This window comes from Meriones unguiculatus, chromosome 4, assembly GCF_030254825.1.
Source record: "Meriones unguiculatus strain TT.TT164.6M chromosome 4, Bangor_MerUng_6.1, whole genome shotgun sequence".
Lineage (NCBI taxonomy): Eukaryota > Metazoa > Chordata > Mammalia > Rodentia > Muridae > Meriones > Meriones unguiculatus.
Window position 1 is genome coordinate 8,845,439 of NC_083352.1, and position 26,093 is coordinate 8,871,531.

At 45.5% G+C, this 26,093-nt stretch overlaps 1 protein-coding gene across 4 annotated transcripts in view; it reads right to left on the minus strand.

Annotated features, from left to right (window-relative positions):
* Erich1 (glutamate rich 1) overlaps window positions 1-26,093 on the minus strand; it is a 99,631-nt gene that overhangs the window by 15,828 nt on the left and 57,710 nt on the right. Inside the window, exon 6 of one of the 4 annotated variants that reach the window (XM_060381425.1) lies at window positions 7,471-7,732. The exons of 1 other annotated variant lie outside the window; for it this stretch is intronic. In XM_060381425.1, the coding sequence (XP_060237408.1) occupies window positions 7,611-7,732 (122 nt within the window). In that variant the 3' untranslated portion in view covers window positions 7,471-7,610. Of the gene's footprint in view, window positions 1-7,470; window positions 7,733-16,286; window positions 16,469-21,838; window positions 26,066-26,093 lie in introns of those variants that run through there. 2 more of the 4 variants (XM_060381424.1, XM_060381426.1) reach the window with 2 other exon arrangements.

Here is a 26,093-nt window from a genome sequence, read left to right on the forward strand (position 1 = left end):
TGTCTCACTCGAACCTCCTCCCATGTTGGAGGCTTCAGCCTCAAAGCTGTTTCCTGGGCACAGGATTCAGCCAGTCCACGGGTCCTGGGTATCTCTCATTAGTCTGACTCAGTCATATGTAGATCCCAGACAGAGACGGCAGCCATTGTGGGGGGAGGGGTGCGTCTCTTGAGTGAACTGAGTAAGGTGAACAGTCTCCCACAATCCAGAGCTTCCAGAAGGCAACTGACAACAGCCGTGACCTTCCCAGCTGGTTTAGTCAGTGTGTGGAGAGAGGTTTGCTTGTGAGCTGAGTCAGCTGGAAATGACAGGCTGTAAACTATAGAAAACCCACAGAACAGACAACCTAATGCATGTGTCATCTGCCCTGAGTCCTGCCAGAACCCTAGGGCCCTTGTAAGCAGATTGCAACTCTCCTGGGGATGGAACCTGGGAGGCAACCCTTTGAAACTCATTTATTTGGAGCACGGGACCAGTCCTTTCAGAAGAAGAGAGAAGGGCAAGCCCACTCTCACCGAGTCAACGCCAGGGGAGCAGTCCAAGGTCAGGCAGGCGTTTGATCTCTCAGTCCCGAACCCGGGCTCACAGTGCCTGGGCTTACATGGCACTTTGACTTATTCTCTCTAGCCTCACTGTGGCTGCTTCTGCTTCTGTCTGCGTAGGCGCTGAGCCACGCCCTTGCCACTGTATTAGGTCTGTCAGGTTAGCTGTGGAACAATGTTGAAAATGCCAGTGGGCAGTGTTCGCCTATGTCCTTTTCGGAGATCAGTTCAGTGTGGATGAAAGGCCGGATTTGTCATCCGTGTTTCACAAAATATTATTCAGTTCCTATGGAAGAACGGCCACCCACTTTTGCTCAGGCTTAACTCTGAGCTCTGGTAGACCTGAGGTCAGTTAATCTACAGTGAGGGCCATTTACTATTATTATAGGTGAAAGCTGGACCCTAACCAGCCCAGCCAGCTAAGCATGGTCCTCAGCTGTTTGGCCTCCTTAAAGGGAAGACTGAAGCTGTTCCCAGAGCGGATAGTGGCCACAATTTCAGAGGTGACTGAAATCTTATCTCCTCTTTGCCTCACAGGGCAACTGTAGTCTTGGGTTTCAGAATTATCGCTTAAATGTTACTAGTTACCCAGTGCAGCTGGTGGAAGATCAACCTGAGTTTGGACCAGTGCAGCAGAGCTCGGCCACCACACAAATCGTGCTGTACACTGCCATCCTTCCGCCCCTCCACTGTGTCCTTGAGTCTCCCTCACCACACACATCTGGCCAGCTGTGATCACTCTTTCGACTCAGTGCTCTCTGATCTCTAGGTAGATGCAACTACTGGGAGAAAGATTCCTGAGGTTTTCCCACCAGCCCCCTCAGCTAGCTGTGCATTGGCAATCAGATGTCTGTGTGCATGCCAGTTCCAAAGGCCTGTTCTGGACTTGGTCAGGGGGAGCACAGTTGTCCTTTTGCTTGGTGAGAATTCAATGGAATGGCAGAGAAGGCACTAACTGGCACCTGTGTTTAATAGCAGAAAGGATCACATTTCAGTTTTGGCTAAAACATCTCGTTACATATTCCCAAACATCTCATTACACAGTCCCAAAGTATTTAAGGAACACGCTGAAGGCATATGCAATAGAAAAGATACGTATATTATCTTCATTACTTGTTGATATTTTAGAGGGCCTGACTGTTATTTTATTTTTAAAACATCTTTTCCGTTCACTGTTTTCATGGTGTGCATGTCTGATGTGGGTGTGTGCACACGAGTCCAGATGTCTGAGGAGGCCAGAAGCCTTGGATGGCCTGGAACTGGAATTCTAGACGGTTGTGAGCTGCCTGATGTGGCTGCTGAGAACTGAACTTGAGTCCTTTGGGGGAGCAGCCACTGCTCTTAACCACTGAGCCATCTCTCCACCCCAACATTGTTATGGATTGCTGGAGAAGACTCATACTGATTCTTAATGTGGCACTAGGCTTTCCAATTCTTAGTTTCATTCTGTGGCCAGAAATGTGTAAAAGAACAAAATCAGACAAATTCCATTGCAGAGTCCACAAGAGCATACAAGTGTGCTCAGATGGAGGAAAGAGATTAGGGACAGAGTCAATCATCTCTGCTCAAAACTCACTAATTCTTCATGCCAGTCCTTCAGTTCTACAAGATGAGAAAAGTGAGACTTAAAAGTGACATGGACTTTGCATGGGGTATAGCTGTTTCCTCACAGTTTATGGGTTTTCATTTCTCTTATCTTTTGGCGCTATAACTGTACTGTCATAGGACCACACTTGGCTAGACTGCTTTGAGGTTGTCACAAAGAGGAAATTTGTAGGAAACAGGAAGTACTCAGAGTGCTGGGCAGCAACCTAAGTAAAGACAGTCCCTGGTTCCTGGGTGCCATATCTGTGTTCTGAAAGGGCTCCTCTACGTACAATTGTTGTTGGCTTCCTGAACTGCTTGGTTTTCTTGTAAATGTTTATTTGCTAGGCTCCTTCAGGCCTGTCACAGAAGGTTCTGTAAAGCTTCCTCTTGAGGCTTTGGCTTAGATGACCGGGATTTTCACAGCAAAGGGCCGCCGACTGTGCCCCCTCCCGCTAGGCAGCCAGGATTAAAACTGAGCTTGCTTCTGTCACAGACTCTGCTCCCTACAGCAGCCTCAAAGCTTCTGTGTCTGGTTCTCGGAAAGGCACTGCCAGGAGAGGATGACCCAATGGACCCAGTGCATTTAGTCCCCTAAACACATATCCATGGGGAAATGAGCCTGGGAGTGTTTGCAGGCAAAGGCAGAGCTGCCAACTTTGGGTGGGTGAGATGAGCTGGGGGAGCCGAAGACCATGTTCAATGAAACAAACAGGCTGTGTCTAAGGAACTAACGATGCCTATTGGCAGCATCCTGTCAAATAGAAAGCAGTGATAGGCGAAAGGAACTGTTAAGAATCATCACAGTGACTAAGCTGGGCTGTCACTGGGTCTGCTCATATCAGCTTTAGGCTGGAAGAATATCAGAAAATCTGACAGTAGAACAAAAGAGAGTTTACAAATTGAAGTACAGAGAGCAAGCAGCACATAGCTAGAGAAATGTCGGACACTGTTACAACCAGTAATGTTGTAATACGATGACCTGAAGAGAGATGAGAGAAAGGGGAAGACAATATTCTTTAATGGCGAAGGTTTCCCAAGGGTGATGAAAAACATTTGACCGCCATATAAGAAGCTCAATAAATCCGAACACAGTGAAAGTAAGAAGAGACGGCTAAAATGCAGAAAGTCAAAGGAGGAACTTTTGGGATCATGGTGACAAACAGGAGTCACAGGCAGAGGGGAAGGGATGCCCCAGTGTCTACCACGAATCTCACGCCACCTTTCCAATAATGACAAACAAGGGCAGAGACTGTACTGTCGGTTCATTTGCACAGGCAGAAGGAGGTGCCTCAGGCTGAAAGCTTGTGGTTCCGGGGGATGCAAATGAAACTTGGGGAGCAAGTAGGAGTTGTTCTGCAGGTGACTACAACAAATGGTGGAGCGACTATTCCTTTCTTCTCTGAACTCATTAAAACACATGCAAAACCCACTATGTATGTGAACACATGATCTGGAGTGTAAGTGACAAAATTTGCTTGAGAACGTCAGCACAAATGAGGCGGGTGAAGACAGAGCTGTACTGCACAGAGCAGAGGCTCAAGAGCAGAAGTTCTCAACTATGGATCACCATGCCTGTGGAGGTAGACGGCTCTTTCACAGGGTCTGCATATCAGATATTAACATTATAATTCATAACAGTAGCAAAATTAGAGTTATGAAGTAGCAACAGAAATAATTCTGTAGTTGGGGGTCAACACAACATGAGGAACTGTATTAAGGACTGTGGCATTAGGAAGGTTGAGAACCATTGATCTAGATCATATCCTGAAGCTACGGGGAATGAAGAGAATCAGAAACACTAAATGAGGACATTGATATCACAAACTATAAAGATACACTTGCCTAGCTTTTGTTTTTCACCTTTTAAAAACATAAGCATATATGAAGTAACAAGTACACCAAGAATAGACACACTGAACTAATTGATGTTTAGACTTTTGTTGCAAACAGTACCATTCACAAACTAAGAAAGCAACTCACAGACTGGGATAAACCAACTGTACATGCTCTAAAGTCGTGCAAGTGGCCAGCAGCACATTTAGCGCTCTACTCCACCCGCCAATAGAGACATCCATGCCAAAACTACAGTAAGATTCCACTTCAAAGAGTGAGTGGTTGTAATGGGAGAATAGTGAGTATTGGCAACGATGTGGAGAAACTGAACTTTTGAGACGAAGAACCAATAAAGATCATAAATATTACTGATGAGTTTGGGAAACAATCTAGCTACATTCAGGAAGTAAGCACAGAGTTGCTGTGTGATCCAACTCTCCTTACTAAAGATTGTAGAAGCATAATGGAAAACCACACAGAGGCACAGACATAAACATCCATGGGTGTGAGGTTACCAAATAATAAAGAAGTAATCCAGATGAGTATTCCCGAAGAAAGACAACTAAAACACATTATGTTCACACTGCAAAATATTATCCAGTCATACGAGAGCAGCGGTGTACTTACAACCGGAAGAAACCTTCTCCTGAATGACAGAACTAGACATGCAAAGTTGTCAAGAGCATAGCATGAAGGTCTTTGTGCCCACAGCTCTGCACAGAAGCCAGGAACGTTAAGAACACAGGATTGTCTTTCCAGTGGGAGAGATGTAAAGCCTGCTCTTCCACCCAGAAAGCTGAGAATCGGAAGTGATTGACAGCCTGGTGATCTATGTTATCTGTTGGGTCAGACCATACCAAGCTCCTCCAAACAGGACCAGAGGTGGCTAATGGCCCAAATGACCTCTACACTATCTGTATGACCAAGACCAGGCCAGACCCTTAGGCCCTCCAGATAGGATAGGTAGCCCATCTCTAGAGCCCATCTTCTTGGAAGAAATGACATGTACCCTGAGTCAAGTTTCATTGTAATTATGCTTTCTTGTGCACCGGGGATTGTATTATGCTAGGAAACTTTTTTCTTCCTAAATATACTGGGAATAGATCATCTGACATCAAACTCCCGAGGTCTTTGTCCAGGTTGATGAAGTCAATCTGAACTGGGTTTCCATTCTCATCTCTTCTCTGCCTAACACGTACAGAGAACCCCTTACAGAGCTACGTGAACATCGGACCCTAGTTCAGACAATAGAGGAAGAAGGAAGATGAGGGCAGAGAGAGCTGAAGGGGAGGGGTTTGGGCAGCCGGTGATGCCTAAGCTGCATGGAATGTCTTCTGGGACCATCTATGGCAATGCTTGCGCTGCTCTGTAAATACGCTAAATGCCCTTGAATGTGATGCTTTGAGAGGATTATATGGTGAGCAAGTCATAGCTCAATACTGGTGTATGAACAACAATAGGAGTAGGGCCCAGACAGCTTTAGATAGGATCTTGGTCTCACAACAGCAAATATCCTACTCCAAATGGTGCCAGATGTCAATCCTGGTTCTAAAGGTTTCAGGACTCCTTGGCCTTTCTGTTAGCCTGGTAAGAAATTCATGCCTGGTTGATACCTTTCCTATAACAAAGTGTACCTTTTACCTTGAGCTAAGAACACATTTCTTTTCCTAATGACTCGTGGCAAGAAATACCACTTAAAGAATGATCTTTTTGTGTGTGTCAGGAAGTAACATATTTTAATACAGCATATATTCTACCTAGAAAAGTCTTTTTAGTCAGCTTTCAGCCATATACAGTAGCAGACGTGCTCTGCAAGCCACTGCTTCCTTCTCCACGTGGGGGGGTGGAGTTCCCAGTCACAGTGGCTCGCTTGGCTTGGTGGTTGTCTTACTGAAGATGTGGGAGTTCACAGCTGCTTGTGCTGTTCAGTACGTGAACTGCCTGCAGTCGCCCTGGACTTTCAGAGAGCTAGCATGAGGGGAGCCTGTCCCTGAGCACTTTCAGGTTGGCCCTGAGTGCACCCACAGCACCGTGAGGGCCTTAGCTTTGCCAGCCCTGCTGCCCTCATGGCTCTTCCTACCAAGTGGGCAAAAGGGGCAGAGAGAGAGCCACACAGGGCGCAACTTAGGCTTAGGGTGAATTTGGGTCTGGGACATTTTGAGAGCCGTTGCAGTGGGCTAAGAAAGCTCCACTAGGGTCCTTGAAGGATTGCAGAGCACTGGGCAGCGGCTGGAAGTTCATGTACGTGTCCTTGTCCAGAGGACTGCACACAGTGTGGTGACAGCAGGCTCGCAGGACCTGTAGCCTGGATCTACCTCAGACCCTGGGGTCACCTCACTGTTAAGGCTGGGCTCTTGTCCAGAGGTACATGGAGACCCGAAGACTTCCCGCTGTTTTCCATATTTGTCAACATGTGTTGCATGGCAGTGGTCTCAGTTTCTTGTTCTGGGAGTATGGAGAGGCAACCCTTCTTGCCGAAATACTGAGGCTGGAAGTATTCCTGGATCTGGACCAGTGTCCTCTGCGGGAAGAGGAGAGCTTGGCCTGTGGCGTGGGCCACACCCACCTTCTATGGTGGACCATACTTCTATGCCCTAAGCGCTGGAGGGACAGGTCTGGAGGAGTAGCAGAGTAGCAAGAGTCCTTAACCAAACCAAACAAGAACTTTCTCTAGACAGTTCCGTGCCAGGGGGAGAACGGGCTGAAGTCAAAGGACCACACCAGAAAAAGACCCTCTCCCAGGAACCGCCACGTCATCCCACAGCTCTGGTAACTTACCCAGCAGCTACAGCTACATAGGTGCATTTCCTCGATTTTGGCTTCTTCTCTATAAACTGCAATGCATTTTTCTAATTTATAGGTGGAACGAAACTGAGAAAAATTTCCTCCCTATTTCTAGTCAAGACTATAAATAAATCCATATCCTTTTACAAGTTCCCTTCTCATGGTTTATTTTTTTATTTTTGTGAAGTGTCAAGCAGTGGACTCGGGACTCCTGTTGCAGGAGGATTACTGGATCTCTGATGACATGGTTCTCAGGAATAGCTTGGGTCAGCACTTGGGCACTTAGCTTCCTGGGTCTTGTATTTCTCAACTGTAAAGTGGAGGCAACAGAAGTGGCCCTCGAGGAGAAGGCGTGTGCGATCATGGGCAGCCTGACATGCTTGACAACTGCATCCTCATCAGCGTCATGGCTCTGCTCACATGTCCAGGCCCTGCATGAGGATTGGCTTCTGATCAGATGGCTTTCTTTCTTTCTTTCTTTCTTTCTTTCTTTCTTTCTTTCTTTCTTTCTTTCTTTCTTTCTTTCTCTTTCTCTTTCTTTTTCTCTCTCCTTCTCTCCCCCTCTCTCTGTCTCTCTCTCTTTCTTTCTTTTTGTGTTTTGAGAAAGAGTTTCTCTGTGTAGCCCTGGCCATACTGGAATTTGATCTGTATACCAGCCTGGTCTTGAATTCAGAGACCCACCTCCCTCTGCCTTCTGAGTGCTGAGATTAAAGTTGTGTACCACCACTTGGCTTTACAGATGGTATTTTATTAAAGTCATACACCTCTGGCATCATAGCAACAGGACGGCAAGTGCCTGATAGAGCAGAAATGCTGGGATGGGGAACGGAGGCTCAGGCTCCCATCAGATCCAGCTCTGTCCTGTCAGAGGTGCTGAAGGCAGGGCCTGGGCATGCAGAGACCCCACAGCTGTAGAGGAAGCAGGTGGTTCCCGTTCCCTCTTCTTTTCATCAAATGTGACTGTTCTTCTGTCCTTTCCTTGGAGGCTAGAAAGAAAGTTACATACCACAAGGAAGCAAAACCAAACTCTGGGACTCTTCCTTAAAACTCAGTTGTGACATCACTAGGAAGCTCCTTGGAGGCCTGCAGGCCCCCCGGTGAGGCCGTACCATGCGTTAGTCAGAGCTGAGTGGGAAGCAGCCTGGCCAGTCATGTGGCACTGGTCCTAACTCATCCACTGAGAAAACTCCTGCCTTCCCTGGGCTTCTTCTTGAAGGCCTTTGATACCTTTTGTCTCCTAAGAGATAATCTCCTAAATGATAACATTATGATGAAGAACCTGGCTTTGCTTGCTCTCCATGTGCACGCTCATGACCTGGTACCACGGTCAGGCATTGAACCAGGTGGTACCCAGCAGAGTTGCCTCACATGCATGGTGGAGGCCTCGGGCACTAAGGCTTAGAGTTCCTCTATCCATGTGGGTGAAGCTGCCTGAGCCATGGGAAGAGGAGAGATAGGAGATGTCACTCAACTTCCCTTTCCTCTTTCTTTGGCCTAGTGATAGTTTGGGTCTTTCACTTGGGTAGTCACAGAGACCCCTCTGTCCTAGCCCAGATGCCAGTATCTTAAAACAATGACCTTTGGATGAGACCGTCCCTGTTTCCACTCGAGAACCCTGGGGGAACTGTGTGCCACCTACCTGCCCCATATGAGTTCAGGGTCCAGGCCCAAGGTCTAGCCAATTTCCCCAGACCATGAGGGGCCTGAGAACAGTGATAGGTATAGCCTAACCTGAACCAGAGTGGAAACCTAGATGCTAGGAGATGAAGGGCTTGGAGTCCTGATGACATCTCTGGACGTCACCTTTTCCTGACAGCCTGCAGCAACGTCAGTTCCCTTGGCCTTTCAGAACAGACACACTAAAGTCTGGGTTTTCTTGATACCCTGTGCTAAATCACCTTCCACATTTTCTATATGACTAAGGGCCTCTCTCTCTCTTTTAGAAGGCCTGGCTTTAAATTACTTTTCAAATGAAAATATCTCATTTCTCCTTAGATTTTCTAAGTCTACTTACTACATAAGAAAGAGAAATTTACCCACCCAATTTTGACTTAAAAACTGGGATATCATAATTATGATGTCATTTCATATAAATATCACAGAATAAGTGGATCCAAATTTTGAACATAGCTGTACTCTGAAGACCTGGTGTGTAAAAACTTACAACACCACTTCCATTGGTGAAAGGTGCAATGCAATTCCTAAAAGATAAATCTTCAAACGAGCAAATCGTGTGCCCAAATAAATAAGATGCTTCTATGAGATGATTTCTAGATTATTAGCTATTCCGAGAGGCTTAAGGCACTGATTAAAGCCCAAGCTTGGGACTTTCCTCAAGAGAGTTGTTGATGGGTTGATAATATTTTCAAAGCAAAAATAATTATTAAAAAAAACCCCAGTCTCCTAGGTGTTGTAGCTGGAAAGAAATCAAAGCTACCATATTTCAATTTCCTTCAGTTCACTTAAAAGAAGCTGCCTGCCTGGGGCCATAACCTTGGGCCCATGATTGACACAGCCCTGTACACCCGAGTGTGAATCTTAGCTGCACAGATCCTGAGAGCTGAGATTGCACAAAGCGTGTGGGGCGGGGAACACAGCAAATGGCGGTAGGTGGGACGCCGAGCAGTGTGCATGAGAGGACGAATGGAGGTCTGCAGCAAGCCAGTGCCCACAGAGCTTGGCTCTGCCTCCTCCACCACACAGCATCCAGCCCAGGTTCAAGAACTTAACGTCCCGCTGCTACAGGCTGAGTTGTGTCCTTTCAACAGGACACACGTGGGAATTCTAACCCTCAGACTCCCAGAATGTGACTTTATATTGCTATAGAGTTCATCAGTGTGAAGTGATGTCACAGTGGGCCCGATCCAAAGGGATGGGTACCTTGTGTCTTTATGGGAGGAGGAGGAAGAAGAGGGGAGGAGGAGATAGTGGTAGTAGAGAAGGAGAAATGGCAGGGATGTGCCAGAGAAGAGCCATGGGGTGTGTGTGCAAGGGGAAAGCCAAAGAAGGTACCCTTGGGGATGGCGAAGGTGGGAGTGTGGGGAGGGATGACAAGCTACAGCCCTGCCAGTGTCTTGATCTTCCTGTTCCAGAACGTGAGAAGACAGATTTTTCTTACATAATCCATCTACCTTGTGGTAGTTTTCTATAGCTTCCCTGGTAAACTTTTGAAAACAAGGAATGCCAAGTTCTCCTGAGCTCAGAGGATGGCATTACCAGCGGAATGATGTGTTTGCTCTGTGCTTTGTAGTAGCAAGCGTGTCTGATAGCTCAGCACAAAGGCTCTTAAGAAGCAGCTCCCGCTATAACTCCACCTCATTTGACTTTTGTGTACAAAAAGCATTCGGAGAGTTACTTTCTCGAATGGCAAGCAAACAAGGCGAGTACTGCAGTCAGAGGCAGCTGCCCTGCCAAAGTCAGGCATTATTTGCAAACAACACACAGAAAAGCAAAGCATACAAGAAAGGGGCATTCTGTACCGTTCACACAGCACATAAAGCCAGGGCTCACGCGTGGTACATTCTGACCATAACCCTGGGCTCTACTTCCTAGACGCATCCTGGACCCTCTCCTAGCTGGCTTCTGGTCTGAAGCATATTGATGGAACTGGGTCAGGAGGTCATTTGAGGTGCCAATAGAACTGGGAAATGGAATCTACTTGTATGCCCAGGAAGCTGAGAAACCCGAGCATAGTCAGCCTTCAACTATGATTTAGACACTGGATACTTATTTCTTGTCCTCAGTACAGGGCGCAAAGCCTTTCCTGAGAGAGGCAACCCAGAGTTCCTTCGTAATACTGCATTTAGCTAAGAAATTAGGCCATTTGCATAATGTTTAGCATCCCGATCAGGTCCGTAGTGGTTCTTCATGGATAAGTGCACGTTAAACTAAGCACAAGCTACTGTTTGCTCTCAGCTCCCAACCCAGCCATATAAGTGGTTAAGCAGGAAAAGGGTTTTTACGCTCTCAACTCCCAGTCCAATCATATAAGTGGCTAAGCAGGAAAAAGAACTTTTGTAGCATAAATTACAGTCCAAATAGAGGGGACAGGGCCACAGTGGTGATGTCATCCCGAGAGGGGGCATGAAGCCCATGTTGGGTATGCACTCTTTCATGGACCCTACATCTGCTCTAGGCAGGACACTTGCTGGGGACCCTTGGCTCTGCTTTCTCTTCCAGCGTCCAGCGTGACTTCCAGCTAGCACTCTTGGAAAATGCCCCGAGAGCCTTTACAACCATTACAGTCCATCTGCTGCTGGGACCAAGGGTTCTTAGGGTCTACGCCAGATTCCAAAAACACACTGAGCTTTGAACCCTTCCCTCTAACCCAACAAACCGGGTTGATTCCTCTTAGCTTTCTTGGGTACTGCCTCCCCTGCTCTTGTTTCCTAACCCAGTTTTCTTTTATCAATAAACCTCTCTTCAGCTGAAGCATTAGGCTTGGGTTGGCAGGCCATGTTCTTTTTTTTTTTTAATTTTATAAACTTTATTTAAAAATTACAAATAAATAAAAATATCACACACCCAAATTAACCAGACCCCAAATCTGTAGTACTCATTTTTCACTTGCCCTTTGCCCTTTGGCATACTGTTTCCTAGCTCCGAGAATCCTGGAAGTCCTTATGAGTAAATGTTTCTCAGGTTTTGCTCCTCTGGCCTCCCGCTCAAAGGGTTTCAGTTTTCAAACAGGTCACTCCTGGAAGCCTGTGTAGGTGGTTCCTCATTTTTGTTGAATAACATGTTACCATGCCAACAGGCTTCACACTGGGCCTCTCCAAATCTCTGCAGAGCCCTGGCAGAGCCTCTATCTGCCTTCCTGGTGAGTCAGCTGAAGGTCGAGGAGGCATTCTGCTGATGTCTGAGCTGGCCAGTCTTTTTCGTACTCAGTTGCCTAAAGCTGTCAATACCCTGGATTTGAGGTTTTCTTGAGCGGTTGCCACTTCCAAATACTAATTTCTTGGGTCCTCAGGGCTGCCCTGTCTGTTAAACAGATCCCCACTTGCATCTTAGCTGCCATTTCAAGGGTGATCTGTCACACAGAGCAGCTGGAGGAAGGGGTCTGGCTTCTAGAATCATCTACCTCGGAGTGTCTGTGGCCGCATTCACTACGGTCAGCATTTGGCTAAAGCCAAGAGCAGAATGCAGATATTCTCTGTGTAGCCTTGGCTTTGCTGGACTCACTTTGTGGACCGGGCTGGCCTCGAACCCACAGAGATCCCCCTGCCTCTGCCTCCTTGAGCGCTGGGATCGCAGGTGTGTGCCACCAGGCCCGGTTTTGTGTGTGAGTCTTTATGGGCGGCATTCTTTCCCCCCCATGGCCTTAATAAAGTGCAGGGAAACTGGGAGTCTTCTGGTTGTGTTGTATGCCAGGAGGTTAGGGAGAACTTGGTGAGTCGCCGGCAGTTTCTGCCATTGCTGAGGATGTGGGGTGTCCACAATTAAAATTTAGTCCTCAGGTGTGAGAACACTCAGCCAGGGAATTCCTCATCATGCAGACAAGGTTGCTGCTGACATCTGGGCATGACGTAACACTTGCATCTTATTGCTGAAGGCAGTAATTCCGCAAGTGTGTGGGGAACTTGCGTTCCTAACACGCCTTGGAATTCTAACCAGTTTGGAGGGGCTGGGTCTAGAAGAAAGCTGGTGGAGCAAAGCGAGAGTCCAGGCCACGAGCTGTTTTCTTTCCTCGTTCTCTTGCAATGAGCTGTTTACACACAGATAACTGGTAGTTCTTGGACTGTGTAATATGTCTTGGGGGCAACAGTTACCTCCTGCTTAAGGAGAGCAATGGTCATTGCAGCTGAATATTTGAGCAATATACTGCTTCAAGAACCTAAAATTGGATGCCTGGTGGTGGCACATGCCTTTAATCTCAGCACTAAAGAGACAGAGGTAGGTGGATCTCTGTGAGTTTGAGGCTAGCCTGGTATACAAAGAGAATTTCAGTACAGCTAGGGCTGTTACACAGAGAAACCCTGTCACCAAAACCAAAACCAAACAACAAACAAAAAAGAACCAAAAATTGCTGGGCATGGTTGTTCATGCCTTTAATCACAGCACTCCAGAAGAAGAGTCAGACAGACCTCTATAATCGAGGCCAGCCTGATCTACAAAGTTCTAGGCCAGCCAGCACTACATAGTAAGATCCTGTCACCAAACACCTCAAAATATGCTCCTGCAATTTGAAAAGCTTCTTCTTTCTGATTATCTCTAGGGTCACTGGCCTGTAAGCTCCAGCTGGCCTGCGTGACACCTTCAGTGTCAGCACTGACCCCTCGGTCCCCGCAGGTCTGCTCTAGCCTGGCTCTCACACGGCACTGGGAAAGCCCAGGAGCCTCCAGGCCCTCCTGCTCCAGGATGTCTTGCTCTGGGCCTAGCCCATTTCCTTCAGAGCCAGGCACACCCTGGAGGCGAAGGGGGCTCTTCAGTTACAGAATTTCCCAACCTGCTTCTGTAACAATGCCAACACCAAGGAAGAGGCATGAGCAAGATCCTGCTCCCACAGGGACTCACCCTCGCCTCAGGCAGAGGCCCCGTGGTAAAAGGTCCTCACAGCTCACACCCGTGTTGATTGTACAGCAGCAGTGTGTTCACACTGGCCTCCTATGTCAGAGCCACTGGCTCCCTTCTCAGCAATTCAAAGCCGCCCCCCTGGTAGGAGTTCCACGCATTCTCTTTCTGTGTATAGTTAAGATAGGATAAGGGGCTAGTCACACACTGTGGCATGGTGCCATACTGCTTGACATGGACTTAGCCCTCCTGCCCTAGGATCCAGACATGCGTGTGATCAGCTGCTCTAGCCCTAAGATATGCCGGTGTAACACAGACAGTCAATTCATGTCACAGAGGCTCAGACCACCTGGAAATGGAACCGGATTTTTTTCCCCAGTTCATATATAATAGGGTAGGGGTGGGGACAGAGTTGTACCAATTAGATTCTGACACAATCCAACGAAAGCTTCAGATGGTTCATATCTTTTTAAAATTCAGTTTTGTTTCAACAAAAACTTCAAAGCAAGATCCTCTAGGGAGAACGAGCGTTTGGCGGAAGTGTTTGAAACCTGGCGACCCATCCAGTTCACTTCCTCAGCCTAGTGCGGCCTTGTCTGTACTGTGCCCTCAAAGAACAAACTTGCGTTGATTCCTGGACCAGAACCAGGCTCCATTCCAAAGATACAATCTTCTCGTTTCACCTAATGGGAGGCTGGGAAGTAGGCATTTACTCCACTCTCTAACCTACATCCTCGTGGTTGTCACTGTGGGTGATCGTTCAGAAACAACTAGGCTTACTTTTCAGTTTTTCTCCAATTAAATTATCGTGGAAAGGCCTCAGCTTGGTTTTTCGCCTCAATGAACGAGATTTGCAAGCGGGACTGAAGCTCACTGCCTGCATGGTCGCCCTTTCGCAGCTAAATATGAACTGCATTGTCAGGGCATCACTTTCAAAATTAAAGATAAAAATGAAGGAAACCCCCAAGTGTCCTTAAGCAGCGTCACTTAGGAAACTGAAGGAAGGCGAACTCACACGTGGACTCCAGAAGGCTTTCATTAGAGTGGGGAGGGTTAATAGCTTGTACTGTAAAGTGCTTCAGAGGATGCTCCGCTCATTCCTCATCTTAACTATCCTCCAGAGATTATTCCAATTATAGCCAATAACAGTGCTTTCCTGCACAGGGAAGCAATCATCATGTCCGAGCTTGGGGACTCCTAGGCGCAGAGGCAGCACTCTTACAACTTCTGGCTTTGGCTCCATCACCTTCTGATGGTGTCAACTCCTGTTGACAGCCCATCTGGTTTCTCCATGTTTTCTCTAATACTTCATCTCTGTGAAGCCTTTAAGCCCAAGGGATTGAGTGTCTCTGCTCAGTAGCATCTCGTCACATCTCTTCCGTTTTACTCAGAGAGGACTAGTCTTTCCTCCAGCCTCTACCGGGATCGGCTCAGTAGCCCTGTACAAGAGACCTTCTACTAAGTGCTTGAAGGATAAGGAAGGAAGGAAGTGAGCCATGCTACCTGGAACAAGAATGATGACATGTGAGAAAAGCTCCCAGGCACAACTTTATCCTTTCAGATCCCTAACTGAGGGACAACTTTGGAAGAGCCCATAGAAAGTACTTTGTTTTTGCTGAGTGTTTTGTTTCAACAAAAACTTCAAAGCAAGATCCTCTAGGGAGAACGAGCGTTTGGCGGAAGTGTTTGAAATCCGGCGACCCATCCAGTTCACTTCCTCAGCCTAGTGCGGCCTTGTCTGTACTGTGCCCTCACAGGCGTGTGTGGGTTCTGAAAATTAGCTCTTGGGTATGTTATGTATTTGGACACACTTGTCTGAGTGTTGGGAGACAGAAGGCAAGACAAGAGGCTCCGTTCTTCTCAGAGAGCCCAGGTGCTCAGGGCTGTAGCCACGGAGTCACACACTGGGGCTGGCCTGTTCTGCCATCTCAGTGTGTGAGAGCATTCCTGGAGAGGATGTTATGGTCTGGAGGTGACCTTCTTAAAGTACAGACACTGGAAACATTAGTTCACTTGGGGGCTACAATGAGGTCTCAGTCCATTTATTTACCTCACAGCCATGTTATCTTCTGTGATGTGTTGGCTCCTGTCACTGTAGATCTCACATACTCAGTGACCTCATTTGCACCCAGAGCATGTTAATGTTTGTGATGGTAGAAAACTGAATCAAAGCCTCAGGATGTTCAGCGGGACTGAAGAATGCACTGGTCAGGCCCAAGTGCGTTTGCCAAACTATAGCCCAGTGAATGCCTCTTAGGGCATTGTCATCTGCCAGATGGAACCATTGTAGTTATCACCACCTAAAACCCCAGGTCCCCAAAAGATCTAGCAAGGAAGGGGCCCTTCCTGGTTCTAGGGGATGAAGGCAGCCCAGACCTACTTGCATCTAAAGCTAACGGGTATTTCAACTGCTTGGTGCTTCTGAGTACTCTCCTCTGTGAAGAACTGTGGAGGTGCTATGCAGCTTCTTAGTAGGTAACCAAAGAAGGCAGGCGAGGAGAGGATACAGGAGGAAAGGCTGTTGCCTCTGAGGTGTGGAGCAGCTCAGGGCCCCACATACTAGCATTCTTTTGTCAGCTTCAAGGACGTGGTACAGTGCAGCCCTTGGAGATTCCAGCCAGACCTAAGAGTGGATTCCAGGACCTCAGCAGAGGAGAGCGGGATGGACACTAGTGGCTGCAGGCCTAGGCCCTTATCCATGTTGGCTGCCTGGTGGATCAGAAGCCCCTGCTCTGACTGGTCTTGCACATGAGAACTGCTCTCTTACAAGCAAGAATACAGAGCTCTAGAGTCAGCCCGCTTCCAGCACTTTCCCAAACCTATGCATACCTCTTTCTGGATGATGTGGGAATGAACAGGGGATATAGATATGAACCTCTGGTAGGCAATCAAGAAACTCCCAGCTGGTGGGAGGCTGGCTTAGGGACCGTCAGCACTGTGGATGTCAATGTCTCTTTCCTTAAGAGAGCTCTAGTGATCTGAATGCAGTGGAAGACATTACCTGGCCATAGATGTCCACAGTCTTTCGAGCTCCAAGTAGGGAGCTCAGTCCTGGGGCAAGGCGGGTGGGAAGAAAAGCTTCAGTGGTGAGCCCTGGGTGCCAGCTAGGCAGAGCCTTCCTGCACTCGTCACCAGATATTGAGCTTTACTGGAAGCAGTGTAGTGTACAAGGAACAGGGTGATGTGTCTTGAGGTAGGAGCTGATACAGACCCTGGAGGCCAAGAAGCACAGATTTTCTTCTCAGAGCCATAATTTACTATAATCTTTCGCTTTGCTGTTCGAAAATGAATTCTCTCCCAAATGTCCAAGTCAAATGCCCAACAGCACACAGAATTGTCCAACTTCTGCCTTTAGTGGAGACAGACAGGGCTGGCTCTCGACAAGGTATCTACACAAGATGAGTTAAGGGTCAAACATGTGTGCCCTTGCCTTGAGACACTCCTGAGAAAGCAAGAGGGTGAGTGGGCAGAGAGAGGGCTGGAAGGAGAAAGAGACAGAGACTAAGAAAGAGACAGAGGCAGAGATAGGCCAACTCCTGGGAACCAGGAACCCAAGGTCAGTTCCCTTCCCTGGCACAATGGAAGGTTTATTATAACCCTAGTGTGTTTTATGGTCTGACCCCTGTGTTCTTGAGTCCCAATTCCAGGGTAGGCTGACCTCAGGCAAGGGCAAACAGAAAGGGTGAGGATACATCAGAGCTGGTAAGCTTTGAATATCTTCAACTTTCAGCTTAGAGTATTATCAGTTTCAAGCTATGTCTGTGTTGGACTCTTCAGCCTGTGAAATGTAACCTTGTAAGGATTTGAGTTATCATGTTGCACAAATGGACACCACTCCAAGAGCTGAGTGCCAGGTCTACACATGGGTGACATATGCTGACCGAACTTTCTTGGCTCTAGGCTCTGTTTCTGAATTTCCTCCATCTCCAATAGGCACTGACCCTAGCATGAAATCCAATGGAGAAATGTCCACTGTGTAATTAAGTGGGGGATATTTCAATTCTTCTTCCAAGTGTTTGGCATTATCTGCTTAAAATGATAGCTATTATAAAAAATTATCATAACCCATTTACTCTTAGCAGATGCTTAATTAAAACCTCCCTATACTATTCTGAGATTTAACTAGGCGAAATCTATGTTGACTTGAATTAGTTTTAGCATATTACAAGCCAGAATGACTTTGAGCAGAACATATACAACATTTCAAATGCTCTAATTAAAAAGGAGGAAAAAAATTAGAATTCCTTTCCGTACCTGTAACAGCCTTATGTATTCAGGATAATTCTCCAAAAATTAGAAAAAAAAATCCTATTGAGAATAACCAGAGGAGACCTAGAAAAACTTGCAGCTCTCACAAAGGCTTTCTTTAAACTGACATTTAACAAAATACAGACTATTTCAGGCAGTGTGTTTTCATACAAAGGTATACACAGCTTGTGAGGGTTCTGGGGTCTTCTACTGACAGTACTATAGGCAATGCATTAAGTCACTGAACTACATCTTAAGAGTTTGCTGTCAGCATCAAATGAACAAGATTATCTAGAGGTTACAAAGGCAAAACCTGCCTCCAAAAACTGCCTTGCTGAACACATGGTATTCCTCTATCAAAACTCAACCAGAAAGGCAGCAGTGTCTCTGCCCCTCTCAACAGCCTCAGTGATCCTTAGTTTCCCATTTGATCCTTAGGAGTTACGGTGGTTAGAATGAGAATGGCCCCCAAAGACTAATGTATTTGAATACTTGGTCCCTAGTCAGTGGAACTGTTTGGGAAGGATCAGGAGGGTGGAGCCTTGTGGGAAGAGGTGTGTCACTAGGGGCAGTCTTAGAATTTTCTTTCTTTTTAGATATTTTTATTTCTTCAATTTTTATTATTCGGAGTGACTGAAATAAAAAGTATATAATTGAATGCCATCACTATTGTCATTATGGAAATGGCTTTAAGAGAAAACCCATCAGTATCAGGTGAGTATTATTGCTTCTCATTTTTCAATTGGTCAGTAGTTGCCACTGATAAAACAGCATTCTGGACAGATTCTCTGGGCCTGTCTGTTTTATCAAGGGCTTAGAATTTTCAGAAGGCTTATGCCATCCTGAGTCTCTCTCTCTGCCTCTCTCTGTGGCTCAGTATGTGAGCTCTCAGCTACTGCTCCAGTTCCATGACCGCCTGCTGCCTTGGTCCTTGTCATGACTGGTCACAAGTTCTAACCCCCTGAAACTAAACCAATAACTCTTTTCTTCTATAAGGTGCCGTGGTCATGGAGTCTTTTTACAGCAACAGAGAAATAACTAAGACAGACACGTTAGGCTGTTGCTGTCCCCACTTTTAGAGTGGAAACCAAAGCTCAGGTAGATGTCTGTAAAGATGGACCGTTTAAAGCAGGTCTAGTGGAGCCTCCACCTCTACTGGGTGGAGGTTACATGCTACACGCCCTCTGAGGGAGCCGTGCTCTTATTATAGCTCCTGATGGGTACTCTAAGGAAGCTGTCACATCAGACCTGTGATTATCTCACAACCACTTTTACGACCACACTTTTGACGACACAGGCAAACAGTGAATCAATGCTCTTTCTAAACTCAGAGTAACACGCACAGTGGGCTGTCAAGTCTGGCCACTTGGAAAATGAACTCACATAAGCCTGACACCTGCATGGAGATTCAGGATTGGGATGTCACCCACATGAGCATACACAGAAGCCTAAGCAAACGTGTCCCTCCTCACAGAGTTTCTGTTAACTAACAGGCCTCTGGGACCTATGGTTAGCTGATTTTCCCAGGCATGTCAAAGAACTAAGAAAGTTTATTATCAGATCAGTTTGCCCAAAAATTACTTTTGTGCTGGAGAAATGATTCAGCTGCTAAAAGCTACGGTTAACAACCAAAATGTCAAAAATTATGTTTTCCCATTGATTAAAAACAAAAAACAAACAACAAACAACAAAACCTAGAATCCAACTTTCCTCCTGGACATAAACATAAACTTACATGTCTATGTAAGTGTATATATAGATTTATATGTTTGTAAACATAAAATGTCACGAAGAGGACTAAGTCCAATGCTTGTTTTATGCTGTTCCGGTTAATGTGTCAGGTGTGCACACTGATGACATGTTCACACACATCGTCACCCATCCAGACACTTTCTACCCCTTCTGACCCCTGCTCCCGTGTAAGCCACTTCTCATTGCTGGGACAAAAACGCCTGACGGAAACAACTCAAGCGTGCGTGCGTGTGTGTGTGTGTGTGTGTGTGTGTGTGTGTGTGAGGGTTTAGTTTGGCTCGTGGTTTCAGAGGGCTCGGTCCATCCATGGAGGAGAAGCCATGGTGGCAAGAGTTGAGGCAGCCGGCCTGCACTTGCCTATGCCCTGCATCTGTGCCAGTCTGTCTCATTCAGTTACTGGCAGGGGCTTTCTAGGAATGAAAATTACCCGACTTTACTTGACAGGATGAAGCCTTGTTTTGGGGGAAAAGGGTAAGAAGCTCAGTGGCTTGTCCTGTCTCAAAGGAGATGTGAGTGCTGAATGGGATTGCTGTGAGAGTCGAGGGCTGTTAGCATCAAAACTCAAGCTCTGCTCGAAACCAGCAGCCGATGTTCTGGAAAGGCCATTCCCCCGCTACCTGTTATGTTGGCATGTGGCCTCTGGACTAGGAGGCTTTCCTTGTTCACTGAGGCTATTCGCTCATTATCAGTGATAACATGGTTGTACCATGGGACACATGACCAAGTGACTATCACATACTAGGGGCCTCAAATAAAATACTCTCCAACGAGATGTCACGTCAGGAGCTGTTGGGTAGGCGGGCCTGGGAAATTAATTACAGCACATCTCAGGGCAACCTCAGCTTACCTGAGACCAGAGCAATAGATCAGCCTGAGGCCTCCAAGGGGCACTCTTATTCTTGGAGGAATCAGGGACCAAAGTCCAATGAGAAAACAGTGAATGTCATTCAGGGAAGAGGTAAGGGAAGGAAAGAGCCAGGGAGGACAGGAAAGAGGAGTGAAACACACTCATCCCGTCAAAACAGGGAGCGGTTTTAGGTTGTGCTGCCAAGAGGTAAAGTATTTGGAGGCAGCATAGTGAGCCGAGATAGAGGGAGGCCTGGAAGCAAAGGCTGCTAGACAGACAGAGCCCTATTCTTTCCCATTTGCCTCTTCTTTCTCAGCCAGCGTCTCCCCCAGAGCATTGTGGCTGGGACTCTGAGCTGAGAGAAGCTGAGGAAGATGTATAAGAGAACCAAACAGGAAACAGGACCTCGGTCCTTTTCAACCACGCTCGATCTTACTAGTTTTTTTCAAGACCCCAAGCAGAATGCCTAGTCTATCTGTCACCAGACCTGACCCACAGACACTGTGGGGTAGAAACAGGGCTGTCTCCAACAGGATATTTATGGTAATTTGTTAGGTAGCGGAAGAAAAACAGTAACACTGCATTGCTGAAAGGCTCTGGGTAAGTGCAGCCCCCTCGGAACTGCGCAGGACTTTACGTGGCTTGCACGTGCATGCTTCATGGGCATGCTTGGAGAAAGCTAAACGCATCTGTCAGGTTTTCAGAATACAGTGCCCGGAGGCAGAAGACATACTCAGGGTTCGGTGGGGAACAAAGACTCAGGAGGAGCGGAGTGGGACGAGGTGTGTGGGCTCCTCACAGCTCTGGTAGCAGCATTGCTGGCACCAGCTCCACAGGGAGGCGTTTCCACCAGCTATCACTCCTCCAGTTTGTGTAAATAATATCAAAATAATCAGTAGAATACTGACATTCTTAGAAAATACTTCCTCCTTTTTTGAAGCATAATCATCAATGTTAGCAATCTCTTTTTCCCTATATTCTTAAGAGCTTCTTTTTCTTTGTCTTCTGAAAGGCTTATAGGAATTAAGTGGGCTGTATGCACAATTTGTAACATTGCAGGGGAGAAAATGATCTCATTACTATTGACTTCAACATAGCAGGAGAAACAGATTAGCCATGGTTGCACTAACGTATTACAGACAAGCTTTGTTTCTCTATATTTTTCTGTTCGGGATTAGAATGATATATAAAGGTTATGAGTTATGATTATCTCACCTGTTCCAATTCAATTACACCCTCCACCGCTGCACACCAAGGTGTAACCTTGCCAAGGGGCCTGAGGAAACAAATCGTGGGCACCAGGAAAGGAGTCACTGGAGTTGTCTCATTTGAATTGGAAATGTTCCCTAAACATTACCAAGGATAAATGCTGCAGAGATTAAGGCCGAGAATCCAGGGTGTTAAGTTAGAGACCAAAATGGACAGAAGAAACTGAGGTATGAATGAACTCATGGCAAGGACTAGGTCCAGCTGTACTGACTGTAGCTCATTCTTTTCCATCATTCACAACCTACCCCTGCCTTTTCTAAGGTTACTTTTTAAAAGTAGCATAAAGTGTGGGAAATAACAGGACTTAAAACTACATTTACATGCATGTGCACGCTGTATCTTGGTCATGGGTGCCCTCCCATGACCCTTCCTTGTCCTCCTTTCCTTTCTCTGTTCCTCATTCCTCTTTCCAAGTGGCACTTCCACACGTAGGGTCAGGAGAATGGAAGAAGCATCACAAGCAAAATCAATCTCGTTTGGTTTTATAAAGGAGTAAGAGTACACAGAGCAAACTCAAGTGAAGGGGGACCACGGATTAGAATGCGCTGCCCATCAACAAGGTGATGTAAATCAGGAGCGTCCAATCTTTTGACTTCTCAGTGCCACATGGGTGATGTGTCCTAAAGCACATATTAAACACACAAAACACTAACAAGAACTTACGCGCACAAAAGAGGTCTGCGTATATTTTTCACAATCTCTCCCACTGCAGATAAAACCCCCACATCATAATAGTAATTATGAAGCATTCTGTAAAGAAAGCAGGTCCCATGTTTGCTTTCCAAATTAAAAAACAAACAAATATGTATGATTAATAAAACTTCATTGACTTATTCATTTATTATAAAACAAGTGGGATATCCAATATTTGAGAAAGAAAGGCATCAGTATCTGCTTGGTAGATGAAGCTGCAATTCTCAGTGAACTCTCAAGGTGTTCATCAAATATTTTGTCCCAATTTTACTCTAAGTGTGTTCCATTCTTGAAAATAGTTTTCACATATGTAGGTACAACCTAAACGGGATGGCATGAAAAAAGGGCATGATTGTGAAATAAGGGATATTTGTTTCTGGGAGGATGGAACCTATAATAAAGAGAGAGAAAGTTTGCTGGGCATAGTGGCATACGACTTTAATCTCCACACTGGGGAGGTTGAGGCAGATGGATCTCTGTGAATTGGAGCCAGCATGTTCTACATAGTGAGTTCTAGGCCACTTCGTCTTGAATTTTTTTCTTTAATTTGAATGGCTGATGGCAAGACTGTGCATTCTGTTTGATAATTTAAGTCAACTGAAGAGAGTAATGAATATACCAAAAATAGTGGTATTTTATTTTGCTGGACTATATGAAATGTTTTAAAAATCGAATATCAAAAGATTGAAGCTACATTTTTTTTCCCCAAGAACTATGTTTAGTCAATGTATCAAAATCCATAGAACTGTTAGCCTTAACTGGAGCTTGCCATAATTTCAGTTTCACTTGAAAGCTGTCATGATTTGAAATGTAGTGATAAGTTGGTTTTCATCTTGATGACACATGCTTCATTCATTTGAACAAATGGTTAAATCCACTAAAAATGCTAAATCTGTAAACCCGTTTTCATGGTCAAGTTCTGGCATAAATTTTGTTTTGATATCATAAAAGACTTGATAATATGTTACAAGTCATAAATCTTTTAATGTTTGGCCTCAACTTTTCTTACTTCCAAAAAGTGGTATTGGCAGTCAGCATCAATGACTTTAAGGCATTTCTAGAATCAACAATGACTTAATTCTTGTTTTTTTTTTTTATTTTTACTTAACTTTATTTTATGTGCATTAGTGTGAAGGTATCAGATCCCTTGGAATGGGCATTATAGACAGTTGTGAGCTGCCATGTGGGTGCTGGGAATTGAACCCTGGCCCTTTGGAAGAGCAGACAGTGCTCTTAACCACTGAGCCATCTCTCCAGCTCCAGTCCTTGGTTCTTAAGAAATTCAGTCTTGATGATGATTTGCATGATGTTATCCATTCTTAATGACCCTGGGCATACCTCATTAATGATAGCTCATTAAAGGGGGATTTGTGGTAGAAAGTATATCATCTTTGATTAGTTTTACAAGTCTCTCTCTCTTTTATCTGTCATCACCAAACACCAACAATAACTATACATAGTTATTGTTGCTTTAACTCTTTATATGTGCATGTTTTTCCTGTATGCATTTATATATACCATGTACATGCCCGGTGCATGTAAAGGCCTAAAGAAGGCATCCAGTCCTCTGGAACTGAAATTATGATGGCTGTGAGCCTCCATGTGGGTGCTAGGGACATGTTTTACTGCTTCACATAAACCTCTTGATTTAGCTGTGCCCTTTGAAACAATTAAAGAAACCATTTCTTCGAAAACCAAACCAAAACAAAAACAACAATAAAATGAAGCCATTTCTTTAATGACATTAGATTAATTATCAGTACCTCTAGCAAAAATGGCGAGTTGAGTGGCAGCCCTAGTTTGGTCATCCATTGCCAAAGCTAATTTAAATTTAACTCCTTTACTCTCCAAAACTTTACTCAAAAGAGTTCTGCATTTCTTCAGTTTGCCTGGCTATCGTCTAGTAAGGCAAGCTGATTTTAGAAAGTATCCCCTCCCCTTTTCAGTGCACATTATATCTGCTAAGATTTCCCTATAGTACCTAACAAAGTCACTATCAGAAAATGGTGTTTTTTTTTTTCCCAATTAAAGATGTGACTATATAACTAGCTTTTACAATAAAATTTGTTTGGGTTATAATTTTACATATGCTCGTTAAGAGGTTGGACAAATGGCTCAATGGTTAGCACAGTTGTTTCTCTTACCCCTGGCAGGCCTGAGTTTGATTCCCAGCATCCACATAGCAGCTCACAACCATTTATAACTCCAGTTCCAGGGGGAGCCGATGCTCTCTTCTGCTTCCATGGGCACCACACACAAACATGTATCAGACAAGCACTCAATGATACGCTCTGGCAATCTGAACAAATCTCCCAAAAAGAAGCAGTGCTTGTTATTTGCCTTAACAACAGCAACAAAAAAGCAGTCGTCTGTCTCCGTTTTGTTCAGCAAACTTCTTTCATCTGTAATTTTTCCTTCCTGGGGTTTTGTTTTAGATACTGTAGAAGCCATGCTGAGATTAACAGAATAATAATGGGTAAGGGACAACATTTAATTTTATTATGATAATTAATTGACAGGAAAACAGAAAGCAAAGCTTGGGCAAATGGGAGGGCTGCTTAAAAAGTGTGGCAGATAACCTGGCATGGCTGAGGGCAGAAATACCTTTATCACGCAAATAAGAATACTTAGCTATCTTCTAACTCCAAACACCTACCATCGGCCACCACTGGTGAGAACACCACTGTAATGGCTGCATGGCTCTCACCAAGTCACCACGAGCACAGGAAATAGCGGGTGGCTCTAATTAACCGTCTTATGTTTGGAACACAGCACACAGGAAGCTGCATGCCGCCGTAAAACCAGAGCCATAACGTGTCTGAGGATCAAGAACACAATACGTTTATTTGGCCTGACACTGTGACAATGTTGTCATGTTGTACAGTGTTTATACTTAAACAGACAAGTTAAATATATATATATATATATATATATATATATATATATGTATGTATGTATGTATATATACATATGCATGGCATGGTAGCACACGCCTTTAATTCCCGGCAGCAGAGGGCCAGCCTGGTTTACAGACTGAGTTCCAGGACAGCCAGGACTTTTGAAAAACCAAACCAAACAAACAAATAAAAAACCCCAGCAAAACTAAAACAAAACAAAACAAAACAAAAATAAAACAGTAACAAAAAAAAAAAAAAAAAGAAGGAAGAAAAGAAATGTTCTTACTGTTTTAAAAAACTGTAACTTTGTGTCTGGCTATATTCATGGCTACCCTGGGCAAGCAGCCCGAGCTGTGAGCTGGACACCTCAAATAAACGTTTCATTTCTAAACGTTCACACTGAGCCAGGCACAGTGGCACAGAACTCGAGAAGAATCACAGTGGTGACAGTGAGGACTCACTACCACTCCAAAATGACTGGATGATGAACTTTATTTTATTCCCATTGTATCATATGAATATATGATATAATAAAGTTACTTTTTTCATGGCTAGAGTGAGTACTGACTCCTGCTGAGTACATCACCCGCAGCACCTGTGTGGTCGAGTGATAACACTCTTACAACTCACCATTTAAAAGCTGGTGGCTGTCCTCACAGCACCAAGAAGGAGAAAACAAGAAAAGCAGATTCTCTCCACTGTTTCTACTGTAGGTAAGTAGGAAGAGACTAAATTCTTCTATAGCCAAGCTACCTAAACTTTTGGTACCTATAAAGAACCTGTGATACCCATAAGGCATTTAAAAACATTTTAACTTTGGTGTGTGCATGCATGTGCATGTGTGTTTGTATGTGTGGATGTCAGAGAGTGGTTTTCAGGAGCAGGCTCTGGCCTTCCGCTTGCTGAGGCAGGCTCTCTCTTGCGTCTGCTGCACACATGTCAGACGAGCTGGCCGGTGAAGTTCCAGGAAATCCTTCCACTCCCGCCTCCTGTCTTGGCAAGGTGTGCTGGGATTACAGGTGCGCACACAGCAGCTTTGGGTTTCAGCATCAACTCCAGTCACCATACTTCATAGCTAGTGTTTGCACGTGCTGAGCCCTTCCCTAGGCATGAGGGTTTTCACACACAAGC